Source organism: Sylvia atricapilla, chromosome 9 (genome assembly GCF_009819655.1).
Source record: "Sylvia atricapilla isolate bSylAtr1 chromosome 9, bSylAtr1.pri, whole genome shotgun sequence".
Taxonomy (NCBI): Eukaryota; Metazoa; Chordata; class Aves; order Passeriformes; family Sylviidae; genus Sylvia; species Sylvia atricapilla.
This window is the reverse complement of record NC_089148.1, coordinates 11,601,811-11,614,014: the sequence shown is the minus strand read 5'-3', so window position 1 is coordinate 11,614,014 and position 12,204 is coordinate 11,601,811. Positions and strand designations below refer to the sequence as shown.

General features: G+C 57.2%; 1 protein-coding gene across 1 annotated transcript; it reads right to left on the bottom strand.

The window, feature by feature from the left end:
* Positions 1 to 2,549: 2,549 nt before the first annotated feature.
* On the bottom strand, positions 2,550 to 6,495 carry CRIP1 (cysteine rich protein 1). Its single transcript, XM_066324862.1, has 5 exons — positions 6,351 to 6,495; positions 3,571 to 3,665; positions 3,421 to 3,478; positions 3,248 to 3,295; positions 2,550 to 2,900 (listed from the first exon to the last, which is right to left on the bottom strand). The coding sequence occupies exons 1-4, from the start codon at positions 6,388 to 6,390 to the stop codon at positions 3,255 to 3,257; spliced, it is 234 nt and encodes a 77-aa protein (XP_066180959.1). The 5' UTR covers positions 6,391 to 6,495; the 3' UTR covers positions 2,550 to 2,900; positions 3,248 to 3,254.
* Between the last annotated feature and the right edge of the window lie 5,709 nt (positions 6,496 to 12,204).

The following is a 12,204-nucleotide window of genomic DNA, read 5'->3' as shown; positions in this document are numbered from 1 at the left end:
CGGGGAGCAGCAGCAGTTAAGTTTCTAAACCCATCCTGTTTTTTGTCTTTGCCAAAATCTCTTCTGCTTCCCTACCCAGGGCGTTGGGGCTCGCCCACACCCAGCTGCCAGAGGAACTGTGATGTTGTTTGTTTTTTTGTCACAGTGATGAAGTGTTTATAGCAACTATCACTCCACAACCCACTGACTGATCTCAGCCCAAGCTTAGAAAATAACGGCAGAGGAAGCACTGCCCCTTTCTTCAGGGTCACCAACGGTGGCATTTCAGGTAACCAAAGAGGAAGGTTTTCTGCTGGGCATTGCCATGCTGTAAATCACCCAACAACTTTTGCTGTCCCAGGCGAGCAGAAAGCTGGGATTTGCCCCGAGCATCTTGCTCTCCCTGCTGCAGGAGCAGCACAGCCAGGGCATCACCACATTGGGAGGGAAGGGACTATCTCTGCCTGTCCCAAGCTCCCACCAAGCCTCAGAACCAAAAGCATCACAGATGCGAGGCACTGGAAACCATACTGCTGCCTGTCTGTGCAGTCACACTCCAGGCCACAGAGATTTACTGCTCAAATGGAGAAGAGATTGTGTCTGCTGACAGCCCACCTCCCTGGCGCGCCAGCCGCTGCCGAGCCTCACTGAGCATCCAGGGGAGGCTTGGCTGGGGTGTGAATTTCCTATCCAAATGAGATACAGCTGTTTCTGCTTCCTCTCCAAAGACCAAAGCAAGTTTAAAAAAAAAATTAAAAAATCATATATTTTTTTTGACCAAGGCTCCTTGCAGGTGTGACCTGGGCCTGAACTGCCCAACCTCACAGCATCAAGGCTGGATCAGGCAGAGAGCATGGCTTGTACAAACACAGCTCTTGGAGAGGAATATCCCAGCAGAAAGTCCTGAGGCTAAAAGCTATCTCAGTGGGAGCTCTTACTGTGGGGCAAGCAGAAAAACAGGACTCTAAGAAGGAGATTCTGGCAATCAATACCAAGGGGCTTGTCCCCAGCCCATGCTTGAAGGACCCCTGTTTTTTTAACACACACATATATTCCCCTCTGCAGCACAGAGTGAGGCACCTGCAAGCTCAGGCTTAGCTGCAGCTTAACAGGCCTGGCACAGCTCAGTTCCTACATCCCTGCATGCATGCAGGACAGGGAGAGATGTCCCCAGCCACCACAAGTACACCACAAATCCCTGGCCAGGGACAGAAGCAAAAGGGAGCCCTGGGCAGCACACACAGAAACAGCAGAACACAGCAAAATGCTGCCTCCAGTCCCAGCTGCAGCCACTGCCAGTGAAAAGGGCTGGCATTTGAAGGGCTGGATCACCCCAGCCTACCACTGTGCAACCCTTGCTTTTCCATACCTCTCACTGGTTTCTTCCTCATCCCTGCTGGCCTGGCCCCTTGTACTTGGAATAAGCTGCTTCTGAAATTTCAGTGCAGGGCCCTGCTGGGAAGGACCCCGATCCCAATCTGCTGGTCCTTTTCCCAGCTGGACTCGCTTACACAAATCCCAAGGATGACAAGGCTTGTGTTTGCCATTACTTTAAATGCCCGAGGGAAAACACTATCTCAGTGGCACGGGTCGAGGCTGCTGAGATTATATCACTAGTTTATTTTGAAGCTGAGCTGGCAGGGGAAAGCCATGTCCCAGTGCCCCAGAGGCAGGCTGGCTGACAGGGACGGGGTGTGGATGGCCAGGAGCCATGGGTCCATGGGTGCTGGCACCCCCGGGAGGCTGCTGGCAAAGGCAGCAGTGGGAGCAGGAGGTCCCTAGGAGCCCCGGCTGGCTGGGAAGTCTAATGACAGCAATAGGGAGGGTTTGCCTTTGACACAGACGCCTGTGTTTGTTGTGCTATCAGGGTGGGAGGTGAGGCAGCGCCTTGCAGCATCAAGCAAGTTTTAATTGGAAGTTTTAAGATGCTTATCAGATCAGGCTGCTTCTGACACCAAGGATTTTGACACCGGCCATGTGTCTCTGACCCCTGAGGGTTTTGGCCATGGCCCAGGAAGTAAAATGCATGTGACAGTAAAATGCAGAGCAGACTCTAAGGAAATGCATGCATAAACTGTAGACAAAAATATCCCAGTGGGTGATGAGATATCTCTGAATATGTAAATGGAGTTGTTCAGGTTAGGGAAAGACATGGTTAAGAAACCATTTTGGAAGCATTCCTCAAGTTGACATCTTTGACATCTGTCAGTGCTGTTTTTTCCAGTAGGATAAAAATGTTGAAAATGCTCGAAAGAGCAAAGCTCTTGTGAGCCAGTTCTTGCTTTCTCACACTACAGCTCTGCTGTCTGTGCTGAGGGAGGCCTCGGCAGTAGCCTCTCATTTCCCTTGGCCTTTTCATGTGGCTGCTTAGATCAAAAGCAGCAAATACCAAGTTGTCCTGATGTGACAGTCAATCCCCTCCCAGCAGGACACGTCTGTGCCCCAGCTGAGGGCACGTGGGGCCATCACACAGTATGGGGCTCAATCCAAAGGCCACAGGGGCATCAAGAAAGTGGCAAACGCTTCACGAGCAAGTGCCGTGGGATTCCTGTTACAGAGAGCACAGCTGCTACAGGAGGGAAGCAACTTTTCATTTATTGAAGAGAATACAACTGTGGGCCCGGCCACGAGAGCTGGATGCCTGAAGCAGAGCTAGGTTTTGGCTGGAAGGGCGCGGTCTTCCTCTCCAGGCAGCCTTCAGCAATCTCAGCCGAATTTCCTACCCGGCAGGGCAACCCAACGTCCCCACCCTGGAAGCACTCCATCTGGAGCAGAGCCTCTCTCCACACCAGCCCAGCCTTGGTTACTTATTGCTTTGAATGTGCTAGTCTAGTACAGGGTGAATTAAAAACAAAAATGCAGGTCTGTTGTGGTGTGTTTGTGCTGTCTTCAGGTTGTGCTGGGAACCCTGGACGTCAGACCTGGAGAGGGATGGAAGAGAGGAGTGCATGAAGTCAGGCTGGGCTGGGAGCAGAGATACCCCAGGGACAACAGCGCTCCAGAACAGATCCTGTCTTTGCCGACAGGCCACAAAGCAGCAGCCTTTGGCATCGGCTGCTGGAGCCAAGCAGGTGCTGGCAGTCAGCTGGGGCTGATGGAGAGGAGCAGCTGGCACCCGGCACCTGAGCCCTGCTCTGAGGGCTGGGAGTCACAGGCAGCCCAGAGAGATGCTGACACAGGCCTGCCTTCCGCACTGGCCTGAGGGAAGACAGCCCCAGCCAGCCCATGGAGCCAGAGACAGGAGAGGAGCTCCAAGGGAAGCACCAACCTGAGGTTTATTTGAATGTGTGGCTCTCAGCTCCTCCCCGGCCGAACCCTGGAAGAGATGGAGCGGGGTCAGCACTGCCATGGGATGGTGAGCACACCGAGGGCTGGAGCTCGCCAAGACACAGGAGCCCCAAGCCCCCTCATTCCCTCCAGAACCCCACCACAGGCACCCACCTTTGGGCCCGAACAAGGCAGCATAGCAGGGGTGGTTGCAGTAGGGTTTGCCATCATGCTGCAGGGAGAGAGAAAGTCCATCAGGCCCACCTCTGCTTGTCCCAGCCCTCAGTTGCAGGGGACAGGGACCTCCTGGGCAGCAAAACTGACCTCTGCATGGCCTCCAGACGTCAGGGTCTTGTTACACTTCTCACATCTCAGGCAGGGCCGGTGCCAGTCCTTCCCCAGAGAAGTCACCTTCTCGGCTGCCGTGGAAAGGAGGTGGGTTAGTTGAGGCACTGAACAGGCAAAAGGTAGTTTTGGCAGACTGGTTGCCTTGCCATCACCCCTAGGGAGGACATTTTTCAGCATTTCTCAAGTCTGTCTGTCCAGGACAGAGGGCACGGTGCTCAAACCCGGGTGTTGGCTGTGCACCCACAGTGCTGTGCACATCCAGGAACGTGGATCTGCAGCGGTGGTGCCACACCCAGGGTGAGCATGGCTGCATCCATGAGGATGGACTGACTTCTGCCCCATCCTCCAAAGACCTGAGGACCTCTCTCCTCCCAACACCAGCCTGCAAGGGGATTCATTTCTCTCCAGTGAGCTGGAGCCCAAGAAATCACTAGAGTTGGCAGGGGTGAAAGGGGGTGCTGGCGAGGACTGCAAAGGCAGAGCCATTGCCACACCATGCCAACACAAAGCAGTCCCCTCCAGCCACAGCTCGGATTCTGCTGGCACCATGGCAAACCAGAGCAGAGCTGGAGCCTGGCAGGGCTTCAGGCAGCCATGGGAGGCACAACATCCTGGAGCCAGGACATGTTTGTGGAGAGAGGGAGGCAGCACAGGATGCCTTTTCACTGGAGCACAGCAGGGGAGAAGGGTATTTTCTGCAGGCATGTGTGCTCTTCATATTGGCAGCTGAGCTCCTGGGAATTTATTAAGTGACTAAACAGAGCTGTCCACAGAAATCGTGTCAAAGTCAGGTCTGAACACTGTCCCCATGCCTACAAATGGGACCAAGCCAGTGTGGGTGATGCATGCCCTAGGGGGCCCTGGGCAGCCTGAAGCACCTCTTTGCAGTTCAGATATGCTCACAACAGCCTGTACAAGGAGCAAGCTGGTGGCTGCAGAGGTGGGAGCGGAGGCAGTGTCCAAATGTCACAAGGCAGCCCTGCTGCCATTCCCCAGTGGCACAAAGGGCCTCCTGTGCCCACAGCCTGGCAGGAGCAACAGTGTCCTCCCCCTGGGTGCCCCAGGAGCCTCAGCCTGGCCCAGGGCAGGACCCTCCTATCACAGGGTTTCTGGAAGGAGCACAGCCTCCCCACCTCTTGCACACTCATTTGCACCAACTCTTGGGCAGGACCTCTGCTAAGGCTCATTAGAGCACTCAGGCACGAGGGCAAAATTCCTGCAAACCCCATCTCTTGTCTCCTCAGCATCATCTCCTCCCCACCCCTTCTCTACAGACACGCTTTAGCCCAGAGCAGCCTGAGGCACGCCCAAGCAGGACCGCCAGGCTCCAAAAGCCTCAGGGTGCCCCAGAGCCAGGCTTGCTCTGTCTCCCCTGCCAGCGGTCTGGATAATCTGCAGGCACAGAAATCAGGCAACCAGCTTGGTCCTCCAACAGTTTTTCAACCCTCCTCAGCCTCTGCATCAACAGAGACATTTCGTAATAAGTGCAAGCACGATAAGTGCAAGGTCAAACCCCTCCTTGGTCAAAGCCTGCCATCCCAGCTCCTCCACGGCCGCACCTGCGGGCATGGCAAACCCAGCTCACCCCGACCGGGACTGACACACACCCACAGGGAAAGGCACACACTGCCACCAGCACCTTGGTACTGATACCAAGGAGATACCAAGCCACACAGCTAAATGAGGCACGCCAGGACTCTTAGTCACAGGAGGGAGCCACAAACTGTATTGTGCCAAAACCCCCATCCCAAAGCCTGGCTGCAAGCAGTGAGTTCTCCAACTGCAGGAACCCCCGTGGGCAGTGCCCATGCCAGCCCCAGTACAGCTCCCCAGTGTGGGCATCACTATCAGGCACAGAGAGCAGCTCCCGAGTTTGAGCCTCCAACTCCTTAGCTGAGCACAAATAGCTGGGGCACGAGCAGAGCAGAAATAAAGCAGAGAAAGAAGTCGGTGATGGCACCTGGGTTCCAGATACCTCATCTTGAGTAAATTAGAAAGCAGTGAGTGTCTCTTAAGCTGCTCCCAGCAAACCCCCTCGAGTTCAGCTATGCCAGGCAAGTGGAGAGGTCTGGCAGACAAACCTGCCTGTTCCAAAAGCCGATAGCAAAGTAAGAAGCTCAAATCCCACAGACACCCTCAGACAGGACAGCAGGTCCATGGCCCCAGAAGGGAGAGGAGCTTTGGGGCCCTAGTTTGGAGGGAAGACATCTGCAGGAAGCCCAGCAGCAGACAGCAGCCCAACAAGGCTCACACCTACCATGCAACAGTGGCTTAAAAATCACCCCTCAGAGGTGTCATCCTGCTGTGCCAAACCACACAGAACGATATGTGGGCGACCCACTGACCCAGGCAACTTGCCGCAGGGCAGGATTTGTCATTGCAAAGGTGCTTGCTTCACCTGCCCAGGCTTTCAGAGCAGCGAGTTTACCAGCTGGGCCCTTGGGCTCCCAACCGGCTCCGGGCTGCGGGCTGGGCTGGGAAGAAAGTGGGGCTGGGCTCCCATGCTGCTGTGGAAGCACCCAGTGCTGCAGCCAAGCATCTCCTTGGGGCTGGATCTGTAGGATCACCCACCCCGGGCACCCCGGGGACCCACAGCGCAGGGCTGAGCAACTTTGGGCTACCCCAGGGATTTGCAGAGACGGGCTGCGCAGTATGGGGGCCAGACGCCGGGATGCCCAGAGGACGCACAGCCCGCCGTCGGTGCCCGACAGCTCCCCCGAGGTGGGGGCGGCTGGGAAGGAACAGGACGCCCTTACCGAAGTAGACCTCCTTCTGGCAGCGGGGACACTTGGGCATGGTGTCGGCTCGGCTGGGCTCGGGACTCGGCTCGCACTGCCTGTGGGATGCTCCACGCCGGCCCTGCCAAAGTCACTGCGCGCCCGCCACGCCCCGCCCCGCCCAGCGCCGCCCAGATGTGTGCTCCGCCCCGCCCAGATGTGCACCCCGCCCGTAGCTGGGGGAGACCGCCCAGGGCACGGCGCTGCCGGGGCTGCCGAGACGGGCTCCTGCGCCCCTTCCAGCCCTACCCCTCCTGCACCCCTGGACCCCTGCAATCCCTCGAGGTGCACGCCTTGCGCCCTTTGCAGCCCCCAGCCCCACAGCCTTGGGGCCCACACACAGCCCACACACAGCCCCCTGCCCGCGCTGTGCCCCGGGGTGGCCCAGAGCCCCGCTCAGAGCGGGAGATGTGATTGGCACCTGTCAATTAGCCACGCTCCCAGATAAAGACTGATGGCGTGCTGCCCACCCGGGCTCACCCCCTCCGAGCACAGATACGTTTTTTCTCCGGAGGGAGTGTAAAAGTGGACCCTCAGGCAGAGTCTCCTGCCCATGGAGAATTTGGGGGTGCGGGATAAAGCAGGCGGGAGCTTCAGAACCGTAACCCCGCTCTTGCAGGACGCTGGGAATGGCGTGGGTGTGGCACATGGCTCCGCTCACTGTGGAGAGCCAGTCCATCTGTGTCACTGACTTTGTCATTTTATTAGGAGGGAGGACTTGTTGTTCCTTTGTGCTTGGCTGTGAAGGAAATGAAAAGCCTATCCAAAGGTCTGTTTTGTATGAAACAATCCTCCCCAGGGCACGTTGCTGTGCTGGAAAGGTCACGAGGGCTTGTGAAACCCAGCGCCAGGACGCCTAGTGACTGCCTCCCAAAATACAAGGCATCCCTCGCCGACACAAACAGGGTCCTGCTGACATCGGATCCCACCCGTGGGTGCAGGAGGAGAGGGGGCAAGCTGTGCCCAGAGGCGAAGTTCATGTTCAGCTGGGAATGCTTTACGACCCAGCCTGGCTCCAGCAGCCTCCCTTCCCAGCACAGTCCCCCTGCTGATGCTCCCTGCTGCTGCCAGCGGTCCCGCTCTTTCACCCCCCAGCTGGCAGCCCCACTGCAGGCTGGGGAGCACCATCCTGCTCCAAGGGCAGCGCTGGGCTCAGCAGGGTGTGCAGCACCTACACGGGCAGGATGTCACCGGGAGCAGCTCCCAGCTGAGGCTGAGTCACGCTGAGATGCTGAGACAGTGTCTTACAGTATGGGAGGGGAGGCAGACATGTCCTGCAAAGGCCTCCACCCTGCCTCCTCCCCATTCTTCCTGCCCTGAGGCACCAGTACATGCAGGCACCGATATTTCAGCCACATCATATCCCCCTGTACCAGAGACACAGCACTCGGTGAGCACTCAGCTGGGTTAGCCAGGCCAGGACCCCTTCCCCACACCACGAGGAGTGCAGCTGGCATCCTGATGAAATGCACGGACAAGGCATGTCCTCTCCCCACTCTGGTGGCCCTGCTTCCCCTCCTACACAGTGCCAGGCTGCTTTGGGGCCACTGACTGGCCCAGACAAACGCCTTCAGCTGCACTCCCTTTTAAGGCAGGTTTTGTGCCGGCCAGCAGCTGAAAACTGCCCTCCTGCAAGTCTCCTCCAGCTGGCCAGCCCTGTGCCCAGTCCCCATGGACCACTGGGCCCAGCTCCTCCTGTGGCAGGAATGCTCCCACCCCGGCTGGGGCAGCAGGTGCCTCTACATGGCACCGCACTCCGAGTGACCCAGCTGAAGCAGAGCCTGGCCATCCCCTCCTCTCCATGACCCCATGAGCTCTCTGGACATTGGTCTGTTCACTCAAGAGAGCAGGCACGGGACTAGGGCCACTCTCACAAGGCAGGCACCAGCGAGCCACATGGTGCTGTCTGCCAACCCGGCCTGCATAGGGCTGTGTGCCTGCTCGATTGTCCTGGCTGGCCCTGCTGGGTTACCAGAACCCACAGACCTTAGGCTGCACCCAGCCTGCTTCACAAGGAGTGAGCCAAAGCATGGTGGTATTCTGCCCTGCAAACCTGTGTGAATCTCAGCCAGGCAATCTCAGGGGGAAGGCTGCTGCAGGACACAGTCCTGGATCCTGCACACCATGGGAGCCATGCCTGCACCCTGCTCATGGTTAGGATCCTGCTCCTGTCCCCCTGGTCAGCAGGCATGCACAGGGTTGGAGCAGTGCAGCAAAGCCGTCTGGCAGAGGGCCCCAGCAGGAAAGGAGGGAGAGCTACAGGTGCTCCCGGAGCACAGCAGCATCTTGGAACCCCATGGGGTACAGCCTCTTGCCCATTTTACAGGGAGTGAGTCCATAAACACTTGGAATGCTGGTGTGTGAAACCCATCAGCGCTGTGTGATGAAGCAGTACACTGAGGGCCCACTGTGGTGAAGGGAGCTGGCTGGAAACACTGCAACAGACATTTGGGGTCACTGCTCCTTCTGCCATCCAGGGTCCCCCCAGAACACAAAACCAAGCTGTAACTGTGTGGGAGCATTCTTGGTGTGGCAGTGAGCAGCAGCCAGCTCATCCCTCTTCACTGGGGTACTGCCCATGGAGCCGTGCCCACACAGACAGACAGAGTCATCCAGTGGGCAGCTCCAGTGCTGGGCAGAGACAGCACCAGGGAGCAGCAGGAGAAAGGCAGGGGTGGTATTTTCAGCAAACCCAGGCCCCACCCAAAGCATCATTTCAAATCAAGGTTCATAGCCTGACAGGGAAACAGCCCAGCCAGCACCAAGGGAGAGCAGCCTCTTCAGCAAAGCACAGCTTTATCTTATCTGCAGACCTTGTTCCAGCTAATTTAACCATTAGACTGAGCATGCCTCAGCTGTCAATGCCCTCTGATAGGAATCTGTGGGTGAGGCTCTGTCCTGAAGCATCAGGCGCCAGCGCTCCCCAATGGCATGGCAACAGCCCTCGGAAAACCTGGGCTGTCTCATTTGTTTGTTTGGGTGGTGTTGTTATGGCCAGGGCTATCCCCTCCCTTGGCAAGAGCCAGCACCAGCTCCCCAGCTCCATCTGTGTCGCATTTTGTGCAAGGCCCCTCCAGCCCCCAAGAGTTTCTTGGGGCACAGTTTTGAGTCAAGAGCTCCTGGGTGTGCCAGAGCTGCCTACCCAAGTATCTCCCTCAGGCATCTTGGCCGCTGGTGACTACTACAGTAACAACTGGAAAAGCCACTGGCATTTTTGCAGGCAGGGCGGTGACATAAGCCAATTTGGGTTTGTTTTGCTAACACAGCAAGAAAAAACAGCTATTTCCATGCAGCAGACCAGCCCATCTGCCCGTGCAGCAGCTCCAGGCTCCCCCTCCTGCCTTGCTGGAGTGAGGTAGGGGCTTCCAGAGTTCTCACAGCCCTCCAGCACCCTTGCACAGAGGGGACAGGATGCATCAGTGAGGGCATGACCCAGGGACCAGTGACACCCTGGTCCAGCATTGTCCCAAGCACTCTCACAACTCCAAGTCCTGCAAAATCTCCCTCTCTGGCCACGTTTCAGCCCACTCTTGTGCAAGTCCAAGGCCCTCTCAGCCAAGACTATTTGTTGTAAAATATGCACTACGCTACCCAGCATGGAACTCTAATTTGACAAGAAAATTATAGGATGGCTTGGAACAAGCCTGGCAGAGGCTGGGGGGAGCTGCCAGGCGCGTGATCCCATCAAAAGGCCCGCGGAGCTGCTCGGTGTGCCCCGTAACGGGGACTGGCAGGCTCTGCCCCCGCTCCCCTTCCATCACCTCCGGATTTGCACGTGGCTAATCCCATTACCAGACAGACGGGAAAACAACGGCACGAAAGCAGCTGTCAGGGCAAATTACACCCTAAGGAAAACCTCTGGGATACGTCTTCATAAAGCTGATGGGCGATGACTGCTGGCCGGGAGTAATTGTGAGCAGGACAGAAGCAGAAAGGCCTTCCAGGAGCGGGGGGCTTAGGGAAGGGGCTTGGAGAGGGGCACACCCACCAGCACACTGCCACTGGTGCCATAAAGCCCCAAATGGTGTGAGCCTGTGAAATACACTCTCTGCCACGCCAAAATCTGTGCTCAGTGCCCTTGGGGACACAGTGCGGAGCCGCCCTGCCGCGGGCACGGGCAATCACATGTCTACCTCCAGCTGAAGCTGTAAAAGCACTTCCAGGCCGGTCGAGGCAGCTGGCTGCCCCCACAGCCCCTTGTCAGGGCAGCTCTCACGCTCAGAGGCAGGGTGTGAATTATCAGCACGGGGTTAATGTTACACTGCACGAGCAATAACAAACACGGAGCCGCAGGCCAGCGCCCGGCTCAGCACGGATGGACTGCCCACGTGGGGACACAGCAGGGACACGAATGTGTCCAATGTGTCCACCACTTCCATCCCTGCGACAAAACGGTGTGGCAGCCCTTGCCTGCCTTTCCAACCCCACCCAGACGTGGAAAATCTCCTCCAATTCCACCCAGGCTCCCCGAGTACAGTCTGGCCGAAGTCTCCGCTGCCATCTGCTCTTTTCTGCAAGCTTTCCATTAGTGGCAGCCCAAGGAAACCTCCTGGCTAAATCCTGCTGGGGGAGGATTAGGTACATTTTCCAGGCATGGCCTGGCTGTTCCTATTCTGGTTATCAAATGGAGCCGGGATTGTCAAGGAAGCAAAGTCTGCTGCTTTGGAAAGCTGCCTGGTGTCCAGGGGGCATTGCCTCAGCCTGCCAGGGAGATGCACATGGGTGCTGAGGGCTGGCAGGGACTGTGGCCACTACTCAGGGGATACTCGAAGGGGATCTATGCCAGGGATCACCTCCTCAGCCTCCCTGGCAGAGCTGCTTGCCCTGGGCTGGCTCCAGGCTGTTGATGCCACACCTTTTATTCCTGGTTAAAAATTCACTGGAGGTGAGGCAAAAGGGTGCAGAAGTGTTTGCTCTCTCTGTTAGCGCACTGCTCAGCATGGTCATGCCGTGGCAGTGGAGCAGGAAGGTGAAAAGGATGTGACTACTGTGCTCTGACATCCCCAGGCACAACAGAGGGCCAGGAGAGCAGGAGGAGAGGAGGAGAGCAGGAGGAGTCACAGGGTTACACCTCTACCCCATCGGTACAGGTATTCTTCCCCCAGCAGTCTGCCCCAGGGCACTCCAGGAGCCCCTTGAGCTCCCGGGATGGTTCTCAGCTGCTCACCCTACCTGAAAACCTACAGGCTGATGCAGAGTTCCACCTGCATCCTGGGGTGTTCCCTCGTGGATGCCCCCAGGCAGCAACGCCGGTGACGGGGAGCCAGCACCACCCTCATCAGTGTCACAGCCAGGGCCTGGCACCAGCAGCTCTCCCCGTGTGACACTCCAGGGCACTGCACTGGCAGGGGAATTTACAGCCCAAATCCTCCTCCTCTGCTTGCTTTGTGCCATCCTTTCTTCTTCATCCCTGCCTGCTCTCCGACACCCTCTCCAGTAGTTCCACCCACTTCTTTAACCTCCCACTGGGACCAAGCCAAAGCTCAGCCAGGCCAGGAAAAGCCCCTCTGCTGACTCCAGGGAGTAGCTGAGCTGGCTCTTGGCCCTTGTGGAAACAAGCTGTGCTTACTGGGTCACTTTTAATATCCCATCTTAAATCACATCTTCCAGCACTTCATCCCTTTTGGCTCCTGTTTATTGACTTCCCAGCAAATGCTTTAAATGTCTGGCTTCCCTGCTTAGCTGTGCTTGCTCTGGCCCCCCAGAGTCCCAGGGCCATCCTGTCCTACCATCTCCCTGCATTTGAGGAGCCCTCCACACAGTGATGGTTGCATCTCCCCTCCCTGAACAGACTGGCTCAGGCATACCCACGGCTGCCCCCACCATCCCTACC